Source organism: Procambarus clarkii, chromosome 29 (assembly GCF_040958095.1).
Source record: "Procambarus clarkii isolate CNS0578487 chromosome 29, FALCON_Pclarkii_2.0, whole genome shotgun sequence".
Taxonomy (NCBI): Eukaryota; Metazoa; Arthropoda; class Malacostraca; order Decapoda; family Cambaridae; genus Procambarus; species Procambarus clarkii.
In genome coordinates this window covers 10,993,926-11,019,697 of record NC_091178.1, presented here as the reverse complement: position 1 = coordinate 11,019,697, position 25,772 = coordinate 10,993,926, and the positions used below count along the sequence as shown (strand labels likewise).

Below are 25,772 nucleotides of genomic sequence, written 5' to 3'. Positions count from 1 at the left end.
TATTAAATCCTCCCTTACATTCGCGTTTTTTCCTCCCCTCTCTTCCTCTCCCCTCAGTTCCTCTAACATCTCTCCTGGTTACCTTTCCTACCCTGCCTCCCTATCCCACACCCCCCTCGCCCCACATTACCTTAACTAATAGGTGTTGAGAACTAATTAATTGTCCATTAAAATATAACTTAGTTATCCTTTTACGTAGACATTTTATGATGGGGCAGCCCATATTCGTGCTTATGTTTATGAATATGGAACGCTGCATCTATAGCTTTGAGTATATTGAACGACATCTTTTACACTATTGTAGATATTGAATGTCATCTTATTCCCTTGAGGACTATATCGTTAGGGTATTGAACGCCGTGTCTTACACTCTCACGGTATTGAATACCATTTTCATACTATTGGAGATAATGAACGACATCTGTTCAACATTCTCCCAGCAAGTGTAAGAAATATTGCGGAAATAACCGTGGACATCTTTAAGAGAAAACTAGATAGTTTTCTTCAAGGAGTGCCGGACCAACCGGGCTGTGGTGGGCCTGCGGGCCGCTCCAAGCAATAGCCAGGTGGACCAAGCTCTCACAAGTCGAGCCTGGCCTCGGGGCCGGGCTTGGGGGAGTAGAAGATCTCCCAGACCCGCATCAAGCAGGTATCAAGAGCAGGTATCTATACTCTTAGGGATATTAAAAGCCGTCTTTTATTTTTTGGGGGACATTGAACGCCTTTTTTGTACTCTTTGGGGGAGTATTGAACGCCATCTTTTATAACTTTTGGGGGTGACTGATGAGATCCGCAAAACGTTTGCTCGTGAAGAGGAAATTGATTACCATCTTGGGTTGCCTTTGAGCAGCCTGAGGGCAGCAGTATGTAAACTCTGTCAGCAGAACTATTCATACTTTCTTCACATTCGTCCACTTTGCGTCATTGTATAATTGAATGTGATAAAAAATCGCGGAATTCAGAGATAACACCATCAATGGTGTCTAAGAAATGTGTAAGTAGTTCATTCATAATGATGTGTACTGCCAGGAATATTTGCCAAGTATCCAAAATTTACTGACCGTAGGTGCAGCCTGCACATGACTACAGCTGCCGCCCAGTTGGGTGGGTGTGGAGCACATGACTACAGCTGCCGCCCAGTTGGGTGGGTGTGGAGCACATGACTACAGCTGCCGCCCAGTTGGGTGGGTGTGGAGCAGGACTAGTAACTGACTCCCCCGCAGATATTAATTGCCTTGTGCAGTGACTGTTGAAAGCCTTTTATTGAATCACTTGCGATATAAAAAAAGACTACTGATATACGTATATGTATGTGTATATCTTCCACCACCCACGGCCTCTACCATCTCACAAACTACCTCAACCACACCCCTTCACTGTCACCCGCACTCCACAATCAACGCTTTCTCGTCATAATATTACCGTAGGCCTATCTATCCCAGACCCTTGCCAGTAGGGTCTGGGATAGATAGATAGTACACAGACGGTGTCTTGAAGGAACCTTTGTTCCTTCAAGACACCGTCTGTGTACTACTCGCCCAGCTCCTTCAAGACATCAAACTCCTTCCTCTAACATCTCACGCCATCGCAAATGAGCAGCGATTACCAGCAAAATGTTGTGACTCGCGTTCTTTCACATTATTATGATGTAAAAATTTCTGCGTTATTTTACCTGAAAACACGAACTGTGTGCGCGCGCGCACGCGTGTGTACCCTGGCTTAGTCTGGCTCCGTATATATGGAGCTGGTTGGCGTTTTCTGTCCGTTTTCTTTTTCATTAGGTTCGCTTCACTTTTTTCATTGTGAATATCCAAGATGAGCGCTTTATTAGAGCGTCGGGTTGCTAAAATGGCCAGCGTGGCCTCGTCCAGGGTGTCAGGTTTTCCTGAATATCGAGGGTAGGCGCGTGCTGGTCTGAGAGACTCGTAAATATTCCTAAATGTTGACGTGTAGGAGTGGAGGACTGACCAGTGAAAATGGCAAGTGAGACGCGGTTGGCCACTCGGAGGAAGGCTCGAGTGCAGGGAAAAGTTATCGTTAAAGGCGGATTCCGCGCAGGAATGTCAATTAACCCAGGTGTCTGGGATGGGGGCGGTTGTGTTTTTAGAATAGTTGTAAGTGGGAGACTTTGGGTATTGACAAACTTCCAGGTGGAGGCTACTCCAGCAGTGCTGGACAAAGTTTTAGCGCCGTAGCAGGGCCATATAATGCCGGCAAGGGAGACTACGAAAGGATTTCATGTACCTCTGGACGGACTTCAGCTTTTGCAATAGGGGGAAACTTTAGCTTCTGATAGCTACGGATGTTGCAGGAGGTCAGCCATTCCGTTCTGGATTAGGGCTTGTTTATAAATCCCGAAAGTGAGTCTGGGAAAGAATAATGAAGGGAGCCGTTGATGTGGGCGAGGCAGGCATGGTGGGAAGGGAAGGGTAACTGTGTTGTGCGCGCCAAGGGAGAGAAGCGGAGGAGGATTTGGACACGGTGTTATGAAGACTCTGGTGGCGGGGCTGGCGAGCTCATGCCCAGCCGGAAGATCGATAATGGAACGCCGGCCTGTGCCTCCAGCTGCTCCAGGTGCTGCTCCCAACTGATCCTCTTGCTGCTGCTGCAGCTGCTACTTCTACTGCTGCTACTTCTACTGCTGCTACTTCTACTGCTGCTACTTCTACTGCTACTACTTCTACTGCTACTTCTCGCACTGCTTCTGCTGTTAGATGCTTTTATCATGGCCGTTTCTTTTGATAATAATAAGCGTACCGAGTGTCTCTGGATTGGCATAGTTTTATGTTGTTGCTTTTACTTGATGCTACTTTTCTGCGAGTTTCCTATATAAGTATGCAAGTTATGGTGGTGTTGATGGTAATTACTGTTCTGCGTATGCCTGAATCCTGACGCTCGTGTATCGTTATGGGGTATATCATGCGTGAGAGATTAAGGTTCCCAGAGCTACCTATTGAATGGTAGTTATATTCTCTCTACGCGGTATCCAAGATCCGTGGATAAGGGATTACTTGAGCATCAGAAGACGGAGCCAGAGTAAGGAAAAAGACCTTAAAGTGGCGAGGAGTTTCAGACGGGGTCCACACCGGGGTCCACACCGGGGTCCACACCGGGGTCCACACCGGGGTCTGTTCTAGGCCCTTACTTATTCCTGCTCTGTATAAATGATCTTCAACAGAATGACTCCCCCAACATTTGTTGGTGACGCAACATACATGATATATGCTGTGGAAGTTTGCAAGAAACTACAGGATGACAGATCTGCTCTTACTGAACGAATGGTCCAACTAAAAAGATATAAAGTGTTCATTTCACACCGACCTCGTCTCTCAAGGCTCTAGCGTCCAACTTTTATCAGCTGCATATGTAAAGTTGGGTAACACAGGAACTGCCTTTAGAAATCTGAACATGGACTCGTTCAAGTCATTGTAAACCACGTACGTGAGACTATTTCTGGAATATGTGTTACAAGCGTGAAGTTCCTATCTTTATCACGAAAGTAAGCTGAAGAAAGTCTAGAGGTATATGTTACTAGACTAGTACCAGGGTTGATAGGTATGAGTTACAAGGCAAGACTAATTCTCACGTTACAAAATTGTCAAGGGAATATATTATTTGCAATGTGTGGTACACGACCAAGGGGACACAAGTGAAAAAAGTTCTCAACCCACCGAAATGTTACCATATAAATATTTTGATAGACTATAGAAGAAATATAATTTAGTATGCAGTAAGAATTGCAGTGTGTATGGGTAGAGGAGAAATATGGAGGTGGAGAGAAGAGAAATAAGTGGGTCAGAGAGGGAGGGAGGGGGACACGGATGTTTGCTTTGAGAGTGTGTTAAGGTGTGGGAGGTGAGGCGATGGACCCACGGAGACCCACGCAGGAGAACACCTTCTGCAGGAGCGTCGAAGACGAAGCAGAGTCAGGTGCTGACGGGTGGAGGAGGAGAGGAGAGAGGATAAGGTAAACGACACAACTACATCAAAAGATTGTATTTTTTAAGTTCGAGTCTGCTAGAACAGGTGACACGTGAATGAAATTCATAAAAAGATTATATGAAAATTATCGTGATTGGGAGTAGATGAATGGAGGGAAACTTGGGGAGGGAGTTGGGCGGATATAGGGAAGGAGGGAGGGGGAAGACGGAAAGTGGCAGAAGTAAGGAAGAAAGAAGGGGAGGAAGAAAATGAATTATGTCGTATGAGTTGGATTGACAAATTACTGAGATGGATCTTCAACTTCCTAAAGAACAGAACTCAGTGTGTAATAATCAACACAGTAAAATCCGGATCATCTACTGACAAACTCTGCCCCCCCCCCTCCCCCAAGGTACCGTACTTGCTCCCGTACTTTTTCTCACCCAAATATCAGACAGACCAGGATACAAACTACAGCACTGTATCATCATTTGCATATGACACTAGGATTTTCATACGAGTAGACAACATATAGAGGACACGGCAGACCTCCAATCTGATGTAACTCGGGTCTTTCAATGGGCCACAGATAATAATATGATGTTTAATGAAAATATCTTCCAGCTCCTGCTCTATGGGCAAAAAAAACGGAAGCCATATATAATTCGGAAGCGCATTATAGAACGAAAAAGCAATGTAAACACCTACACCTGTGAAGTTGGCTTACAGGTGTAGAGTAATTCATGACAAACGAAGCAGTCTCTCTCTACTTTTCCAGCCCATCCCACTAAAATGAAAGTACTTGGAGCAACTATTTGGTGGAAAGTAGCAGTATGACATGATGGACCATCAGATAGTAGAAGTTTGTATTATGGAATTTGGACTAACCGGAAACTTTTTTTTTATCAGCAACGTAAGTACAAGGCCTAACTTCTCTGAAGATGGAGAAGCGACGACGTTTCGGTCCGTCCTGGACCATTATCGAGTCGTGTGGATTTGAGAATGGTCCAGGACGGACCGAAACGTCGTCGTCCCTTCATCTTCTGATGTGTGGTCTGGTCACCCTTCAGCCACGTTAGTGACTCATCGCCTGCCCCATCAAGCAGGTGTACCTGGAGAGTGTTTCGACAGTTCTACTATTCCTCGAGCCCGCCCTGAGGCCAGGCTCGATCCCCCACTGGCACCAAGAGGCCAAGATTGTTGGTGCCAGCATCCCACAGGCCGACAGTGCCATCACAACCCGGTTTATCCGGCATTTACTGTAGGAATCTGGCTAATTCGAAGGATGGAAGACTTTAACCTAATACTTCTTACTATACTTCTTACTTCTTACTAATAATACTTCTTACATTTATAATGATAATACTTCTTACATTTGCTGGGAGAAGGCGGAATAGCAAGCCTTTGATGCTCGTGTTCTCTGGTTTGGCCCCTAGGCTTATTGCGCCTACTGTTCATGGGATTGATTTCAAGCAATTTGGATTGAAAACCCCCGATTCTAAATATATTCTTTAGGTGTTAAAGCCATGTATGCGCGTAGATTATAATATCCGTATCGTGTCCCTCCTGTACCTTTAAAGAGTTGGGGAGTACAGTACAGTACAGTACAGTACAGTACAGACCAAGCTTGCTTTGTGGTCAGGCTCGCCTTGGTCATTATAAATTATTCCAAATTTATTCAACTTGCCTTTTGTAAGACTTAAAACTCTCGCTGATCTCTTTCCTCTCTCTGTCTCTTTTTCCTCTCTCTCTGTCTCTTTTTCCTCCTCTCTCTCTTTTTCCTCCTCTCTCTCTTTTTCCTCCTCTCTCTCTTTTTCCTCCTCTCTCTCTTTTTCCTCCTCTCTCTTTTTCCTCCTCTCTCTCTCTTTTTCCTCCTCTCTCTCTCTTTTTCCTCCTCTCTCTCTCTTTTTCCTCTCTCTTTTTCCTCCTCTCTCTCTCTTTTTCCTCTCCCTTTTTCCTCCTCTCTCTCTTTTTCCTCTCTCTCTCTTTTTCCTCTCTCTCTCTTTTTCCTCTCTCTCTCTTGTATGCACGTGCTTGCGAGCGGGCGGGCGCGCGAGGCCCGCTTGTGGTGGGGAACTGCGGGCGAGTTGGTCCACGTCACTGAGGGGTGTCGCGCAGGACGACCGAGCAGGGCCGAGTGGCGGCGAGCGTTGCCGAGCCCCGGCGGACCTTCATCCCTACATTGATCGCCGGTAGATACTGCTTAACGTCTGCCTGTATTGTGATCCCCGGCCCGTCCGTCACGTCCCTGGTGTCGGTGGTGTCCTGTGATCCGTGGAAGGTGTGTAGCTGCCGCCCACACCAGGCGGCAGCTGCCTCGATCAATGTGCTGGTGGGAGAGGGGAGCTTTACACGAATCAATTTGGGAGGAAGGAAGAGAGAGGAGAGAGATGGTGGGAGGAAGGAAGATGAGGAAGGGAAGGTCACTAAAGATGGGAGGGAGGGATTGAGGAGTATTCACTTAGTCCAGATTTAAGATGCTGAGTTGGTTGGTCTACAGGGCTCACCCACTTTCTCTCGGCGCTCTCTTTGCTCTCTCTCTTTTTGCTACGTTTATCTCTCGCCCTCTCTTTGCTCTACTCTCTGCCCTACTGTTTGCTCGCTCGCACCTCTCTCGCCCCTCTCTCTCTCTCGCCCCTCTCTATTTCTCTCTCTCGCCCCTCTCTATTTTTCTCTCTCGCCCCTCTCTATTTTTCTCGCTAGCCCCTCTCTATTTCTCTCGCTCGCCCCTCTCTATTTCTCTCGCTCGCCCCTCTCTATTTCTCTCTCTCTCTCTCGCTCACCCCCCCCTCTCTCTCTCCCCTCTCTATTTCTCTCTCTCTCTCTCGCCCCTCTCTCTTTCTCTCTCTCTCGCTCGCCCCTCTCTATTTCCCTCTCTCGCTCGCCCCTCTCTATTTCCCTCTCTCGCTCGCCCCTCTCTCTCTCGCTCGCCCCTCTCTATTTCCCTCTCTCGCTCGCCCCTCTCTCTCTCTCTCGCTCGCCCCTCTCTCTCTCTCTCTCTCGCCCCTCTCCCCCCCCCTATCCCCCTCCCCCCCTTGTTGCATACCACCAATAATTATCGACTTACATGTAGATGATAGTTTTTAGTGTGGATTTGTTCATGCCTGTCATTCCTTTTCTTTCCCATCACCCATCTTTATCTTATTTCCCATACATCGTTTCCTCCATGGGCACCATTTCTGATTCTTTGTCATTCCCTGCCTTCGTCGGGTGTGGTTGGGCAAGCGGTCGCTTCCTGTGTGAGCAGTGACGGATGTGCCTCGTTACTCCCCTCTCCTGTCACCTTCCCTGTCACCTCCCCCCGCCCGCGTCACCCCCTCTGCCTGTCCCCGCCCGCGTCACCCCCTCTGCCTGTCCCCGCCCGCGTCACCCCCCCCCCCCCCTGCCTGCCTGTCCCCGCCCGCGTCACATCCCTGCCTGCCTGTCCCCGCTCGCGTCACATCCCTGCCTGCCTGTCCCCGCTCGCGTCACACCTCGCTCCCAGCGTCTCCTGACCCGTCTAAGAGTCCGTCAACATAGTTGAGGTGGTTCTGACCGGTCTGGGAGTTATTACTGTTGATGGCTTCTCCAATATCTGCCCCCCTTCTCACTAGGTCCCCCTAGGCCGCCATTTGCCAGTTAGTGGAGGAGGTAGTTTGAGCTGTAGGAAGTTTTGTTCGTAGTTAATGGTAGTTGCAAAGTCTTCCCGCACTCTCGCTAACTGGGGAAGGTTTGTGTTGGGCTGTGAGCTGGTGGTTTGGCTCACCTGGGGAGAATCCTTAAGTTCAGGTATCTTTGTATAACAGGATATTATCCCCCATCTTGTGCTCTCACTCCTTATAACTGCCAGTTATGACCTAGTTTATACGTCTTCATTGTTATCGGGTAGTTTGAAGGTGATTGGGTAGTTCCTACTGCTGTTCCTTCCGTCTCTCCCTTCCCCTCTGCTGGGGTATGTATGGTGGAGGCCTGGAAGGTTACCTTGAGGTGCTTCCGGGGCTCAGTGTCCCCGCGGCCCGGTCGTCGACCAGGCCTCCTGGTTGCTGGACTGATCAACCAGGCTGTTGGATGGTGTTTTGTTGTTGTTATAGATTCAGCTACTCGGAACAAGTTCCAAGTAGCACGGGGTAGGGTGGGCCCGTAACTTACCCGGCACAGCAGCGGTGCTGAGGGTTGGATGGGGTGTGTAGCGGGGGGGGGGTAACATAATGTGTTGTGGAGCTTCACAAGCGCCGTGTTCTGTAATACAGTGGCAGGCGGGTTTTCGGAGTTTTATCGAATACAATCCGCCAGTCATTAATTCACCCCCCCACAAGACCAGTGGTGGGGCTGAGTGTGTGGGGTGCCTGCTGACACCCCACACCAGTGGTAGGGCCGAGTGTGTGGGGTGCCTGCTGACACCCTACACCAGTGGTGGGGTGCCTGCTGACACCCCACACCAGTGGTAGGGCCGAGTGTGTGGGGTGCCTGCTGACACCCCACACACTCGGCCCTACCACTGGTGTGGGGTGCCTGCTGACACCCTACACCAGTGGTGGGGTGCCTGCTGACACCCCACACCAGTGGTGGGGTGCCTGCTGACACCCCACACCAGTGGTAGGGCCGAGTGTGTGGGGTGCCTGCTGACACCCCACACCCGTGATCACGGCTCCCACACTTGCTGGCCGCTCTGGCTCCTCACACCCTAAACGTCCAGTGTCTTCCCTATAGCCATTAGCGCAAGACGGTTAGGGGGGAGGGGATGTGGGTGTCCAAATGTGCGCGCGCGCTCCTGCTCGCGCCCGATGGTGTTTTTACCTGACAGTTTGCAGCACCGAGCTTCAATTCTTGGGCCCCGCCTTTTCAACCGTCTGGCGTCTGATGCAACAACTCTCGATTTTGTAATTACAGTATGGGTGGGAGTAGCCGCCCCTCCCTCCCCCGCCCGCGTCATAATTTCTTGTAATGTCTAAAATGGCTTGGGCAGACTGCTCCCTCATTATCAGCCTCGCCTTCATCGTTTATGATTTACAGGTGAGCAGCACAGGTGCTGAGGCTTAGTACACAGGTGTTTCACCTTACCTGTGCATACCACCTGTTACAAGTTGCTTCCTTGAGTCTATCTTCACTGGTTAGGCGTCGTTTTGTTGGTGGTGATCTTCCTTAGGTGTACAGTCATTCCCCCCCCCCTCGTGGAGCACCACCTTGCACCTCCTCCTCCATTGTGTGGACAAAATTAATACAGAAGAAGCTGCCACTCATGGCTTGTGGCAGACATTATGGCTGGAGCTCCACGCCGCGAAACATTCTAGGCGAGACACTATACCATGACACAGCCAGATGTATGGTTAGAGCGAGGACTGTGAATGTGGTGCTTGGCTGTGTGGGTGGAGGCGTGGGTGTGGGTGGAGGTGTGGCTGGAGGCGTGGGTGTGGGTGGAGGCGTGGGTGTGGGTGTGGGTGTGGGCGTGGGCGTGGGTGGTGTGTGCCGCGGGGCTCTATCACCAGCGCCGGCTGCATATTGGATCACCTGCATTGCCCCATCATCTGCTCTCTACCTGCATGCAACACTACCTTGCGTTGGTTCCGAGGAGCAGCGGACCGGCGGCCCAGTCTCTGTCTCATGGTTGGTGGTCTGGTCAACCAGGCTATTTAGACGCAGCTGCTCGCAGCCTGTCGTATGAATCATAGCCTGGTTTATCTGGTATCCTTTATCAAGCTCCTTGATGAGGTCCTTCACAGGTGCTGATCAGGTTCTAGAAAACTGTGAGAGGTTGGGTAGTTGTGACCCCTTATGTTCAGAGCGAGAGACTGGTGGAGGTTTGGAACCTTAATGCTGCTAGAATTGTCCCTCGCCATACCTGTTGCAACTGTGTGTGTGTGTGTGTGTGTGTGTGTGTGTGTGTGTGTGTGTGTGTGTGTGTGTGTGTGTGTGTGTGTGTGTGTGTGTGTGTGTGTGGACCGCCAGCACTTAAGATGAGAATTATAACGACTGCAGAAATTGTGTTGAGAAGGTTCATTCATGGTGCTGGTGGGCGGTGATGGTGGTGGGGGGGCGGTGATGGTGGTGGGCGGTGATGGTGGTGGGGGGGCGGTGATGGTGGTGGGGGGGGCGGTGATGGTGGTGGGGGGGCGGTGATGGTGGTGGGCGGTGATGGTGGTGGGGGGGCGGTGATGGTGGTGGGGGGGCGGTGATGGTGGTGGGGGGGCGGTGATGGTGGTGGGCGGTGATGGTGGTGGGGGGGCGGTGATGGTGGTGGGGGGGCGGTGATGGTGGTGGGCGGTGATGGTGGTGGGGGGGCGGTGATGGTGGTGGGGGGGCGGTGATGGTGGTGGGCGGTGATGGTGGTGGGGGGGCGGTGATGGTGGTGGGCGGTGATGGTGGTGGGGGGGCGGTGATGGTGGTGGGGGGGGCGGTGATGGTGGTGGGGGGGCGGTGATGGTGGTGGGGGGGCGGTGATGGTGGTGGGCGGTGATGGTGGTGGGGGGGGGGTGTGGAGGGAAGCATGGAGGTATGAGATGGAGGGCACGGGACTGCCTGCCTTGTAGCAGGTCTGCGGTCCGAGGGTCAGCGCTCCCGCCTCATCTGACCATGTATCGTGGTTGATGGTGTGAGCTCTGAGGCTGTTGCTGTTGGCAATAGGTATCATAGAAGGGCTCATCCGGGACCCTTTGCAGGTACAGTTTGGGCTCCATCTGGGATGAAAGGGTAATTACCAAGACAAGAATATAGATAGAGGGTGAAAAGGGTAAGGGTGATAATGTCAGTCAGGGAGAGAGAGGGAAGAAAGTTAAAGAGGATTTTATGAGCCAGAGAAGAGGTTAAAGGTGAGGGTGTGAACCAGGGAGGGAGGGAGGTTATGGGTGACTGTGAACCAGGGAGGGAGGGAGGTTATGGGTGACTGTGAACCAGGGAGGGGGGGAGGCTATGGGTGACTGTGAACCAGGGAGGGAGGGAGGTTATGGGTGACTGTGAACCAGGGAGGGGGGGAGGCTATGGGTGACTGTGAACCAGGGAGGGAGGGAGGTTATGGGTGACTGTGAACCAGGGAGGGGGGGAGGCTATGGGTGACTGTGAACCAGGGAGGGGGGGAGGCTATGGGTGACTGTGAACCAGGGAGGGAGGGAGGTTATGGGTGACTGTGAACCAGGGAGGGGGGGAGGCTATGGGTGACTGTGAACCAGGGAGGGAGGGAGGTTATGGGTGACTGTGAACCAGGGAGGGGGGGAGGCTATGGGTGACTGTGAACCAGGGAGGGAGGGAGGCTATGGGTGACTGTGAACCAGGGAGGGAGGGAGGCTATGGGTGACTGTGAACCAGGGAGGGAGGGAGGCTATGGGTGACTGTGAACCAGGGAGGGAGGGAGGCTATGGGTGACTGTGAACCAGGGAGGGAGGGGGGCTATGGGTGACTGTGAACCAGGGAGGGGGGGAGGCTATGGGTGACTGTGAACCAGGGAGGGAGGGAGACTATGGGTAACTGTGAACCAGGGAGGGAGGGAGACTATGGGTGACTGTGAACCAGGGAGGGAGGGAGGCTATGGGTGACTGTGAACCAGGGAGGGAGGGAGGCTATGGGTAACTGTGAACCAGGGAGGGAGGGAGGGAGGGAGGGGGGCTATGGGTAACTGTGAACCAGGGAGGGAGGGGGGTCATGGGTAACTGTGAACCAGGGAGGGAGGGAGGCTATGGGTAACTGTGAACCAGGGAGGGAGGGAGGGAGGCTATGGGTGACTGTGAACCAGGGAGGGAGGGAGGGAGAGCCTGGGACAGGCCGGGAATGGGTATTGATTCACGGCACCCCGAGCACACCCCACCCTGTACACTACTGTAGCTTGCTTGTGACGCTGGCCGCCCGGCTCTCTGGAGACGGCATCTCCCTCCCCCGCCCCACCCCAGCTGCCAAACTGTGCCCGCTCACAGGCTTTATTTCACCCTTAACCTCTACCCCCACTTCAACCCACATTCTTTATTTCACCCTTAACTTCTAACCCACTTCCCCCCCCCAACCCCCACCCGCCCACGTTCCCTCCGACCACCCGCCCACACCCAAGTAGCGGGCGGCGGTTGCGTGATGAAATAGGTGGAGCATTTATGTAAAATAATGAAGCACTCGAGGGAGAGAAGCGCCATTGTGTCTTGGAGCTATTTACAGCCTTCTCCTGGCGGCCAACATGTCCCCTCCCCTCCCCTCCCCCCTCTCCCCCCCCCCACAAGTCTGCCCCCCCTCCCCCTTAAGTCTGTCTCCACCCCCCACCATCTCCCAACAGTCCCTGTGGTGCAATGGGGGTACGTTCGCCCGCGCCGCGCGAATCATTTCCACCGGGTTCGATGCCTGACCCGGGGAGGATTTACTGTGCGCCAGTCCTTAACTGTTCGCCCATGTTCACTCAGCAGTAATTAGAGAACTGGCTGTAAACCGATTGGCGGGTAATGTTCCAGGGGGGAAACTCGTAAGGTAGCTTATCCTGCAGTATCGAAAGGTGAAACTCCTGACCCCTTTTTCCCCTCTTTCTGACCCCTTTTTCTCCTCCTGGCCCCTTTCCCCTAATAGATTATAGATTAAATATGGTGTTGTATACATATACATAGTGTGGTGGTGGTATGATTGTGTTGTATGCGCGTATAACCTGTGCTCGCGTAACTGTCTAAGGAATCGTGTATGGCAAAATGTATATATACTAGCCAATCGTTTTTTTTTTAAATCCACTTGTGGAAGTAACTTGTTGTTGTTGTTTGCAGGATCATCCACGAGTCCGGGTTCACGAGCGAGGACTTCAAGCAGTACCGGCCGGTGGTGTACTCCAACACCATACAATCCCTGGTGGCCATCCTGCGGGCCATGCCCAACCTGGGCATCTCCTTCGGCAACAATGAGAGGGAGGTAAGTATCTCTCTCTCTCTCTCTCTCTCTCTCTCTCTCTCTCTCTCTCTCTCTCTCTCTCTCTCTCTCTCTCTCTCTCTCTCTCTCTCTCTCTCTCTCTCTCTCTCTCTCTCTCTCTCTCTCCCTCCCTCATTATGGTTTTTGTCCTCTCACCGTGTTTTTTGCCACCCCTCCATCATCATGTTTTTGTCCTCTCACCATGTTTTTGTCCCCTTAACTCCCCATGTTTTTGTCCCCTTAACTCCCCATATTTTTGTCCCCTCTCCATCATCATATTTTTGTCCCCCCTCTATCAACATGTTTTTGTCCCCCCTCCCTCCTTCTTATGCTTCATTTCACCGTCTTTTGTCTGTTCATTTTTGTTTTTTTTTGGCTGTTTTTAATGTTGTGTGGGTGTATTTTTGTGTATACTATTGTATTAAATGTTTTGTGGGTAGGTTCACCGCCTGGTACTGCGGTTGTAGTCTTCTATACAACTTGATTCTCCTACATAAATAAATTTGTAAAGCTGTTCAAGGTTGTAATTAACACTAACATATGAAAAGAATATAAGAAGATTATTCAAAGATAAAAGAAATATTAATTATTATTAAAGGATAAATATATAATGCTAAATATTTAATAGTATATTAATATTACAAAATCATAAAATACAATATACAATGATATACATTACAAATAATATAGTTTATGGTGTTAATTATTTAAAAATACTAATGATAGCACAGAGGGAGATGAGTGTACACGTGAGAACAATCGCGAGGGAAGGGGGTGCTATCTCTTGGGCCCCGGCATCTGGCTCAAGATTATCACGCAACTACTTCCAATCCTTTAGCTCCATTAACTTATTTCCTAATTCCGCCTTAAATTTATAATAGATTATTGTATGGAAGCGTGGATGACCCTCGCATTTAGCGTCAGAAAATGGAATAATCGATCATAATAATATTTTCTCGAAGGTTTTAGTGGAGATTATCGGTAACATTTACTCTGGGTGAGTGTTCACCTTACACGTCATAGAAGAAACCGAACTGTGCAGGCGAGGAGTCACAATAACGTGGCTGAAATATGTTGACCAGACCACACACTAGAAAGTGAAGGAACGACGACGTTTCGGTCCGTCCTGGACCATTCTCAAGTCGAATGTGAGATTGTGAGACCATTCACAATCGATCTGAGAATGGTCCAGGACGGACCGAAACGTCGTCGTCTCTTCACTTTCTAGTCTGTGGTCTGGTCAACAAACCTAATTGTGTTGATGATGGTCGTCCCGCACATTACCGAGGATGCGACAAGTCTCAGGATCACGTGTTTATTTATATAGGCCTTCTCCCAGGAGAGTTGACAGTGGTGGTGCTGAACGACGACGACTCTCCTCCCTGCGACGACCGCATGTGTCGTGTCCCCATAACCCTCGTGTATATATATAGGCTTTATAGAGCAGTATGTTATACCACAAATTACTTGGAATGTACAAGTCATTTGTCCATTTGGTCGCGTGTCAGCGCCCTGTGAATGTGGTATACACGTCTGCTGTTCATTTCTCTGATGCTGAAGGAGTACTGTACTTAAAAATATCTTTAAGACTAGTATGGATAGGTGGAGAGGAGGAGGTAGTTGTGGTTGTGTGGTAGTGTTGTGGTAGAGAATTATCGAGTATAAGGGGCAGCGGGTCTGACCTACAGCGGCCCCGGAATCACCTCAAGGTAACCTACAATAATTAAATTTATCTGGTACTGAAACTCGGCTGAAGGTGTCCGTAGAGTTGAACAACCGACACACTCCAAAAAAATTGTAATCTGATATTTCCTTTGAGTTTGTTGACGTAATGTTCTTTGGATTCTCTGGGATGATTCATCGTATATAACAAAAATGATCTAACATTAAATTACTCATCTGTTAAGCTGTGTGAATGTGAGGGAGAGTGGGATGGGGTGGAATGGTCCTTCAGGTGGAGGCGAGGGTCCTGCCATCGACTCAAACCTTCGCTCATAACAAGACCTTATCTGCCTCCCTTCCAGAATTCCCATTTGAATAGAGTAATTCTTCCTCCCCCTAAGCTCCATTTACTTATCTGTTTTCATCTAGCAACGCGAATATTGACAATTCCTGACAGTATTGGGATTTTCCCCATTGACAGGCCATTTTCCTGATTGTAAAATGTTCACTTTGACATTCTCCTATTGGATTTTAAATATTTTCCAGTGAATGTATATATATATATTCTCTCCGGGGTTCACAATTCCAACTGAATGTTGAACATTTCTCTCGAGTTGGTACCACATTCTTCCATTGGATGTAAAGAATTTCTTCCAGTTTCCCTTCAAATTACTCTCGCTGTAAATTTTTGTACGGGGATAAAATATCCATCCCAGAAGCCCTAGTCGGAGACCGGGCCGAGGGAGTAGTGGCCTCATGACCTATAATAAGATAGGGGACGGTGTTTCCTAAAGGCTTTACAGTCTCCAAGTGCAAAGACCAAGTTTGTGTTGTCTGCCGCTATGGTATATGTTTGTCCTTAGGCATATTCCGTATTTTGTTTCCAGTGTTCGGATAGCAATATGGAAGATGGGTCAGATTATTCGTTTGCCTTGTTCGGGTAGAATGTAGACACAGTAGTCGCTTCTGTTTATATTTATTGAGTGAGGCAACAAGGTATATATCTGGCCTAGCCGAGGTCCTTTTACTCTGAGTCTGTGAGGATAACTGAGCTGCTGGGAGCATGGCTTGATGAGGCCTACTAGCCTGTGATTGGTTACATTTCAACTGACAGAATTTGAGTATAACAAGATCCGTGAACATTATTTCCTTATAATATTTAACTAGAGATTGTCGGAGTATGGCATGGCGGTGGCAGTAATATAGACATTTAAAGTAACAGCAGCGGCAACAGCAGCAGGAACAGCAACAGCAGAAGCAGCGGCAGCAACATGAAGAGCAACGGCAGATAAAGCAGCAAAAGCAGGAGCAATAGCAACAGCGGCAGGAGCAGCGGCAAAAGCAGCAGCAGGATCAGCGGCAGAAGCAGCAGTAACAGCAGCAGCGGCAGGAGCAGCAGCAGCAGCAGCAGCAACAGCAGCAGCAGCAACAGCAGCAGCAACAACAGCAGCAACAGCGGCAGGAGCAGCAACAGAAGCAGCAGCAGCGGCAGGAGCAGCAACAGAAGCAGCAGCAGCGGCAGGAGCAGCAACAGAAGCAGCAGCAGCAGGAGCAGCAACAGAAGCAGCAGCAGCAGCAGCAGAAACAGCAGCAGCAGCAGCAGCAGCAGCAACAGCAGCAGCAGCAGCAGCAGCAATAGCAGCAGTAACAGCAGCAGCAACAGCAGCAGCAACAGCAGCAGCGGCAGGAGCAGCAACAGAAGCAGCAGCAGCAGCGGCAGAAGCAGCAACAGCAACAGCAGCAGCAGCAGCGGCAGGAGCAGCAACAGAAGCAGCAGCAGCAGCGGCAGAAGCAGCAACAGCAGCAGCAGCAGTAGTAGTAGCAGGAGCAGCAGCAACAGCAGCAGGAGCAGCAGCAACAGCAGCAGTAGCAGCGGCAGAAGCAGGAGCAGCAGCAACTACAACACACCAAGTAGCAGGTGGGCGGCCCCTGGGCCTCACAACATGTGGAGGGTGTGAGGGAGGTGGGTGGTGGGATGATCCCCGCGGTCATCCGGGTTGTTGATGTATTGATCTTACCAACAACCTTACAACAGCCGCCACACCCCGGGAAGGTCTGCCGAGGTGGGTGTCTGCTCCAGTAACAACACTCAGTGTTACACCCGCAGGAGCAGGAGCCGGTGGCTGAGCGGGCAGAACACTGGACGCGTGATCCCTGTGGTCCCGGGTTCGATCCCGGGCGCCGGCGAGAAACAATGGGCAGAAATTCTTTCACCCCTGATGCCCCTGTTATCTAGCAGTAAATAGGTACCTGGGAGTTAGTCAGCTGTCACGGGCTGCTTCCTGGAGGTGGAGGGCAGGTCGAGGACCGGGCCGCTGGGACACTAAAGCCCCGAAATTATCTCAAGATAACCTGTGTGTGGGGGGGGGGGGGTGTTGGAGCTAGGGGAAGGGATGGTTGAGTAACGGGGGCATCAGGGTGAAAGAATTTCTGCCCATTGTTTCTCGCCGGCGCCTGGGATCGAACCCGGAGCCTCAGGATCACGCGGTTGTGACTGGGGAGGAATGTTTCTCTGTACAACAGTATTTGCTTACATTTGTTCTGGCTGGTGTGTGGTCTCAACCACTTGGGCTGGACGGTAGAGCGACGGACTCGCTTCATGCAGGTCGGCGTTCAATCCCCGAACGTCCAAGTGATTGGGCACCATTCCTTTCCCAAATCCATATCCTGACCCCTTCTCAGTGTTATATAGTCGTAATGGCTTAGGCGCTTTTCTCCTTGATAGTTCCCTTCCCTTCGTGGCTGGCGTGTTTCCAAGCTTCCACAGGTGCCAGTCTCATCTGTATAGTCCCTCGGATGGTAAGATATCTTTGTCTAATTTCTGTGTCGTGTAAGTATCTTGTAAGCTGTGAAGATAGTTTCTTTTCCTCATCTTGTCTTGTGATGTGTTTGTGTGTGTGTGTGTGGGGGGGGGGTGCTGGTACTCGCCTAGTTGTACTCACTTAGTTGTGCTTGCGGGGGTTGAGCTCTGGCTCTTTGGTCCCGCCTCTCATCCGTCAATCAACTGGTGTACAGGTTCCTGAGCCTACTGGGCTCTATCATATCTACATTTGAAACTGTGTATGGAGTCAGCCTCCACCACATCACTGCCTAATGCATTCCATCTGTTAACTACTCTGACACTGAAAAGGTTCTTTCTAACGACCCTGTGGCTCATTTGGGTACTCCGTCTCCACCTGTCCCCACTTGTTCGTGTACCACCCGTGTTAAAAAGTTTATCCTTGTCTACCCCTGTCAATTCCTCTGAGAATTTTGTAGGTAGTGATCATGTCTCCCCCTTACTCTTCTGCGCTTTTGTGTCAAATGGAAACTTGACCGGAGCCAGTGTGCGTGTGTCCGTATAGGTAGTAATGTTATTGCTTCACGGAAGCCGTCCTCGCCTCAAGGTCCTTGCCTTACAATACGCATGCACGCACGCACGCACGCACGCACACGCATGCATGCACGCACGCAATAACCGTGCTATGGGGCTGTCGCCTATACGTAAGGCACCTCACTCTCGACTGTCATAATATTAACGTAAATTAGCTCTATATTGTTGAGGACTGTTAATGCAAACACAATATAAATCTCTAACCCCCTTAATAATCAGAGTAAATAAAGTCAACAGTAAATGAACACTAGTAATATAAATTATAATTTGCTACAAAAATACTGAACCTAATGGTGGGTGTGTAATGAGGAGGGGTCAGAGTAGAGGTCGGAACACGCACAGGGGGAGACTGTAGTCATTTGTCTGCGAGTACTGCAACAGCCGTGTAACTTCTGCACCCAGTACAGTATTGTACGGCCACACCATGGGAGGGGGGAGGCACCACGCCACACCATGGGAGTGGGGAAGGCACCACACCACACCGTGGGAGGGGATAAGGCACCACGCCACACCATGGGAGGGGATAAGGCACCACGCCACACCATGGGAGGGGAAGGCATCACGCCACACCATGGGAGGGGGGAGGCACCACGCCACACCATGGGTGGGGGGAGGCACCACACCACACTATGGGAGGGGGGAAGGCACCACGCCACACCATGGGAGGGGATAAGGCACCACGCCACACCATGGGAGGGGATAAGGCACCACGCCACACCATGGGAGGGGGGAGGCACCACGCCACACCATGGGAGGGTGGAAGGCACCACGCCACACCATGGGAGGGTGTGGCGTAGTGCCACACCCTCCCATGGTGTGTGGGAGGAGGCCCCGCGCCTCATCAACTATCACAAATTCTCAGTAACCTAAAGACCAAGACCAACAAATGAAATTACAATACTGCTTAGAAAACCTCTCAAACCCCAGCCCCAGACATCATCATGCTTGGTGACTTCAACTTACACCTAAAATGGAAAAAAGTGGCAAATAACTGTATCAGAGAGAGAATCCCAAGAAACAGCCGAAGTGAACACTCGCATCACAATCTTTAACGAAGGCGACAAATTTTCCTTCAACTTGCAGATGGTAGATTCCATTAGAAATTGAAACATCCTAGACCTTATTTTTTCAAACAATGATGAATAGGAACATAAGGATTATAAAAACACGTTACTCAGATCTCATCCTAATCGCAGTTCAGGCAAGCAAGGCCTAACTCAGAGCAACCAGTCTCAACTCCAAGAGGAGAGTAGTTCTACAAATTCAGTTTTAATAATAAACAGCGAATTAATAAAGCAAGACCTCACAGAAATAAACTGGGAAGACCAGCTAGACACTACAAGCCTAAATCAGTAATTCGAGAAAGTAGCCGCAGTAGTATCGGACACAAGTACAGTGTCTGATACTACTGTTACGGAACTATATTTTAGTATAGTCTGTCATATACTAAACAGAGAAAGAGATGCAAATTGGATCGAGAACGGCCCACTCTCTATTAGCGAAAAAATATATAACTTGACTCTCCAGGGGAGCCGGTCGGTCGAGCGCACGGCACACTGGGCTTGTGATCCTGTGGTCCCGGGTTCAATCCCGGGCGCCGTCGAGAAACAATGGGCAGAGTTTCTTTAATCCTATGCCCCTGTTACCTAGCAGTAAAATAGGTACCTGGGTGTTAGTCAGCTGTCACGGGCTGTTTCCTGGGGGTGGAGGCCTGGTCGAGGACCGGGCCGCGGAGACACTAAAGCCCCGAAATCATCTCAAGATAACCTCAAGATAGATAACCTCCACTGTCTCAAAATGGAGGAAGGTTGTGTAGAGAAATAGAGATGATCTAACTAAAACTATAAGAGTCGTATAAAATCCAGGCGAGAGAGAAAAAAACAAAAGATCATCAGTGGAAGTCAGAGGAACCCAAAAGTCTGCTACTACTAAGCAAAATCTAGAACAAGGAGCCCCTCGCGCAAGAGTTGAAACTTCCACAGGTGACAGGAGAGAAATGTGTCAAACTTAGGATAACGTACGACTCTTCAGTGTAACCCTAAACACACTGAAAGTCGACAGTCCAAACGATCGGACAATTCCACAGAGGAAGTAGGCAAGCAGACGCCAAAAAATTCTGAACTGATAGCACTAAAATACCTCATTGAAATCTTTGAAAGAGTACCTAGAAGAAAGATCACAACCTACCTGCACTTACAACATACATGTAAACGTTTATAACGCTTACAACCCTGGACAACAAGGTTCAGAGCAGAAGGCAGTTGCCTGTCACAAGTGTTGGACCACTGAGACATGGCCTTAGCTGCTAATGGAAGACGAGCAAAGCGCCAATTTCGCGAAATCTGTAGCTGTTCACCATGTGATCGTGGTGTTAATGTGCATAACATGTGCACAAAGGGAATTACTGGCAAAATAGGAACATAGATTTTTAGTTTCCTAACGAACAGAACCCAGCGTGTAAAATAGTCAATAAAGTAAAATCCTGACCATGCAATGCGTAAAGCTCAAGTCCTCACCCGGTCTCACTTCATGCTGGTCGGCGTTCAATTCCCCGTCCGTCCAAGTGATTGGGCACCATTCCTTTACCCCCCCCCCCCGTCCCATCCCCAAATCCTTATTCTGGCCCCTTCCCAGTGCAATATAGTCATAATGGCTTAGCGCGTTCTCTTTCCATAATTCACTTCACTTCGTAGTGAGCACAGACAAGGACATAAACTGTAGTACCAAATCATCCTTTACAAAGGACACTTGGATTTTCAAAAGATGATAACATAGAGGACTCGGCAATCCTCCAAATTTCTGTAAATCAGGTGAGCCACAGAAAACAGTAGACTGTTTAATGAAGATAAGTTCAGTAAATGTTGGCGTGTATGAGGTGTGTGGACACAGGGGGGCGTGTATGAAGCGTGTGGACACAGGGGGGCGTGTATGAGGTGTGTGGACACAGGGGGGCGTGTATGAGGCGTGTGGACACAAGGGGGCCTTTATGAGGAGTGTGGACACAGGGGGCGTGTATGAGGTGTGTGGACACAGGGGGGCGTGTATGAGGTGTGTGGACACAGGGGGGCGTGTATGAGGTGTGTGGACACAGGGGGGCGTGTATGAGGTGTGTGGACACAGGGGGACGTGTATGAGGTGTGTGGACACGGGGGGGCGTGTATGAGGTGTGTGGACACAGGGGGGCATGTATGAGGCGTGTGGACACGGGGGGGCGTGTATGAGGTGTGTGGACACAGGGGGGCGTGTATGAGGTGTGTGGACACAGGGGGGCGTGTATGAGGTGTGTGGACACAGGGGGGCGTGTGGACGAGGTGCTGGGTGTGAGGAAAGGATGCTGGAGGGAGTGGAGGGAGGTAAAGATAGATGGTGGACATCGGGCAGCAGCAGCAGCCTCCTCCCCCTTCCCCTTAGTGTCGCCGGTCACCATGACAACATCTCTGTTGCCCGTTGACACCCGTTAATTTAAAGTGCTGCTGGTGGTGGTGTAGGGAGGAGTGACGGTGGTGGTGGTGGTTGACAGCCTCCGTCAAACCAAACTGCTGTCAGTCGCTGCTCTTGCATTCCGTCTTGAGAACTACAGCCAACTTGAGATACCTCGAGGGTGTTCAGCTCTGGCCCAGAGAGTACTCGCGCCTCCACAAGCACCAGCAGCTACCGTCATTGGTTTGACGCCATATTCGAAAGGTTCTTGTTTTCCCAGACCATATTCTTGCAGTTGTTGATCGCTCGTGTAAAGATTTCTAACCTGATTACTCCGTTCTCTGGCGTTGTTCTGTTTCTGGATAGTATTGTTGGTCTGGGTCTTGCATGTGGCTCGCGCTGAAACATGAGATGAACCTTTGAGAGAGGGAGAGGTGAGGGAGGGTGAGGGTCTGGTGAGGGGGATACGGTGAGGGGGTGATGGGGAGTAGAGGGGAAACTTGGAAGAGATGGGTGATGCTAGAGGAAGATGGGAACGGGAGAGGTGGACCAGTGGGTGTTGACACGGGGGACACGAACCTCTAGTCAGTGTTGACTGTGTATTTGTTTAGCTCGGAAGGTTCTCTTAGTTACACCGGTGGGGCGGGGCGGGGCGGGGCGGGGCGGGGCGGGGGAGGGGACGGAGAGGGATAGAAAGTGGGGGTGGAGGCAGCTCCTTGGATGTTTGTTGTTTCACTTGGCTATGGTGTCAATTTAGACACTTGGTTACAGGGTAGAATTTAGTTCATTTTCCCTCTGTGCCTCTCCTCTCCCTCTGTACCTCTGCTCCCCTCTCTCTACTTTTCCTCCCCCCCTCTCTACATTTCCTCCCCCCCTCTCTACATTTCCTCCCCCCCTCTCTACATTTCCTCCCCCCCTCTCTACATTTCCTCCCCCCCTCTCTACATTTCCTCCCCCCCCCTTTCTCTCTACTTTTCCTCCTCCCATCTGTTCCTCCCCCCCCTGTTCCTCTCCCCCCCCCTGTTCCTCCCCCCCCCCGGTCACATGTGTGTATTAACTAACTGCCGCAGCACATGTGCGGGCATGACGTCACCGGCAACATGAGCCAATCAGCAGCGGCGACCACGGCAGGTGTACGGAATGGCTGGCGTGAGTGTTTTTGAACATGTTGCTGCCTATTGATTATTGGTTCGCAATGTAGGTGATTATTGTTGCAAGAGCCGGTTTTCTGGGTGAACTCTCAGGTAGGGGGGGTATAAGAGGGGGGACTTTGGCGGGGGAGTAAGGGGTGTACTAGGTAAACCATGGGTGTAGGGTGTAAGTGTTTTGGGTGTGCCGTGGGTGGGGTACATTGTGGTGTATGTTTGTATACACTGATTGGTTGGTACAGGAGCAGACGACCTCTGACTCATATTAGCAATCCGGAAGCCTTTTCCCCCAACGTCTTATTTCATCCTATGTACTTGTACTTCTATTTCCCCTGGAACACGATCCCGCTTATCAGTGGTGGTGGGGAAGATTTGTCGTGGTGGGGGGAGGTGATTGTGGTGGGCAGGGAGGGAAATGTCGATTGTTGTATTGTGATAATTATTGTTGTGTGAGGTTAGGAGTTGTGGTGGGGGAGGCGGTTGTTGTGATGTATATGGCGGGGTTGTGTGTAGGGAAGGGTTGGGGAGGGAGGTAGGTGAGAGGGCTGAGTACTGAAGGCAAGGGGTTGGGGAAGGGAGGGGAGGCAAGGGGAGGGACTAGAGATAGTATCACAGACCGAGATAGTGGAAGTCAAAATACATTTTTTAGGTAAATGACGACAGGTAGTTCTTGCCAACAGGAAGTCGATTGTCTGATATTGGTGTTTTTTTTTTTGCTACTTCTGGCAGTGTACATGTTGTTTCTGCTAGCTTATCTGCAGTGCGCGCGCAGTTGGTGCTATTATATCTAAGGATGTTCGTTGCAATGGTACAATGAGTGCTATTGCGAGAACTTTTAGTAGTAGTAGTGATGCTGTTGAGCTAGCTGCTGTTTCTAGCCCTCATTAGTGAGGGTGTTTTCTTAGGTAATGAGTTTCTTGAGGTGTGAGGGCACTTGGAGATGGAGTGAACACCTCATGCATCCCTAGAGTGTGGGGAGGAAGACGGTCCATCGCGGTGGGTCGTCCGAAACACCGGCTGTGTTATGGTCAAGAGGCGGGGACCCTCTTGGTGTGTTCACCTTCTAGGGCTGGCCAAGTGTGGACATATTGGCCGTCGTGGGTGATGGTGGTGGCAGCGGCAGGCGAGGGTGGTGGTGGTGGCAGCGGCAGGCGAGGGTGGCGGCGGCAGCGGCAGGCGAGGGTGGCAGTGGCGGCGGCGGCGGCGGCAGCGGCAGGCGAGGGTGGCGGCGGCAGCGGCAGGCGAGGGTGGCAGTGGCGGCGGCGGCGGCGGCAGCGGCAGGCGAGGGTGGCGGCGGCAGCGGCAGGCGAGGGTGGCAGTGGCGGCGGCGGCGGCGGCAGCGGCAGGCGAGGGTGGCGGCGGCAGCGGCAGGCGAGGGTGGCGGTGGTGGCAGCGGCAGGCGAGGGTGGTGGTGGCAGCGGCAGGCGAGGGTGGCGGCGGCAGCGGCAGGCGAGGGTGGCGGCGGCAGCGGCAGGCGAGGGTGGCGGCGGCGGCAGCGGCAGGCGAGGGTGGCGGCGGCGGCAGCGGCAGGCGAGGGTGGCGGTGGCAGCGGCAGGCGAGGGTGGCGGTGGCAGCGGCAGGCGAGGGTGGCGGTGGTCGATACAACAGGGAACTCTGCACTTGCCTCCAACTGCAGTCTCTCATTCAGTACTGTTGATATTCCTGCCGCCAGTCTGTGTTGTTTCAATTTCTGCTTCTGCTGGATAACTTAACCAAACGTTGGCTGGCCAGTCTTTATCCATAACTTGTACATAATTTACATGTGAAAAGGTACAACCCCCCCCCACCCTCTTCATGCTTTGTTATCGTAAACCCCCATCTTTATACATGGTTAGGGGTACACCCCTCTCTTTATACATGGTTAGGGGTACACCCCTCTCTTTATACATGGTTAGGGGTACACCCCTCTCTTTATACATGGTTAGGGGTACACCCCTCTCTTTATACATGGTTAGGGGTACACCCCTCTCTTTATACATGGTTAGGGGTACACCCCTCTCTTTATACATGGTTAGGGGTACACCCCTCTCTTTATACATGGTTAGGGGTACACCCCTCTCTTTATACATGGTTAGGGGTACACCCCTCTCTTTATACATGGTTAGGGGTACACCCCTCTCTTTATACATGGTTAGGGTACACCCCTCTCTTTATACATGGTTAGGGGTACACCCCTCTCTTTATACATGGTTAGGGGTACACCCCTCTCTTTATACATGGTTAGGGTACACCCCTCTCTTTATACATGGTTAGGGGTACACCCCTCTCTTTATACATGGTTAGGGTACACCCCTCTCTTTATACATGGTTAGGGTACACCCCTCTCTTTATACATGGTTAGGGTACACCCCTCTCTTTATACATGGTTAGGGGTACACTTCTCTCTTTATACATGGTTAGGGGTACACCCCTCTCTTTATACATGGTTAGGGGTACACCCCTCTCTTTATACATGGTTAGGGGTACACCCCTCTCTTTATACATGGTTAGGGGTACACCCCTCTCTTTATACATGGTTAGGGTACACCCCTCTCTTTATACATGGTTAGGGGTACACCCCTCTCTTTATACATGGTTAGGGTACACCCCTCTCTTTATACATGGTTAGGGTACACCCCTCTCTTTATACATGGTTAGGGGTACACTTCTCTCTTTATACATGGTTAGGGGTACACTTCTCTCTTTATACATGGTTAGGGGTACACCCCTCTCTTTATACATGGTTAGGGGTACACCCCTCTCTTTATACATGGTTAGGGGTACACCCCTCTCTTTATACATGGTTAGGGGTACACCCCTCTCTTTATACATGGTTAGCATACACCCCCTTCCTCGTGTATGGTTAGATTACACTCCCCATGTTTATGTAGGGTCGGCGTACACACGGCATCTTCATGTATATATCTGGTACATATCATTCATCTGAGCAGCGTGTGGGGGTGTTAGATACTGACGATAACCCACCTGACGTTTGGTGAGCATATCCGTGCAAACATTGCTTCAGTCAGGAAACTCCTGTGGCGGAATATGATCATTTCTTCTCCGCCTCTTCGGTCATTCTAGGCAAGATTGACATCTAAAATTGAAGGAACGCGAGGAACATGCATGATGGCACAAATAAACAATGCAACATATAAATTACTGGAACCGTTTTTTAAAGCATTCGGAATGTACTCGCTGCAAAGGAGGAGAGAGAGAGAGAGGATACCTGGGTACTTACATGGAAGATACTCAAAGGTCGGGTTCCAAATAGGTTTAATACAATTACAACTTCCTAGAACGAAAGATGGTACGAAATGTGGAATACATCCAGTGATGAGATTTCAGTGTCAACATCAGGTGTCCAAGGGTTTAAATTCTCCTCTCATTATATATAAGACATTTTTGCCTTTCTATAGGAAATAATAAAA

The 25,772-nt window shown here is 50.6% G+C and overlaps 1 protein-coding gene across 8 annotated transcripts in view; it reads left to right on the top strand.

The window, feature by feature from the left end:
- Galphao (G protein alpha o subunit) overlaps positions 1-25,772 on the top strand; it is a 268,246-nt gene that overhangs the window by 186,703 nt on the left and 55,771 nt on the right. For all 8 annotated transcript variants that reach the window (XM_045753452.2, XM_045753458.2, XM_069333485.1 and 5 more), the window contains one exon: positions 12,621-12,762. In XM_045753452.2, the coding sequence (XP_045609408.1) occupies positions 12,621-12,762 (142 nt within the window). The remainder of the gene's footprint in view (positions 1-12,620; positions 12,763-25,772) is intronic.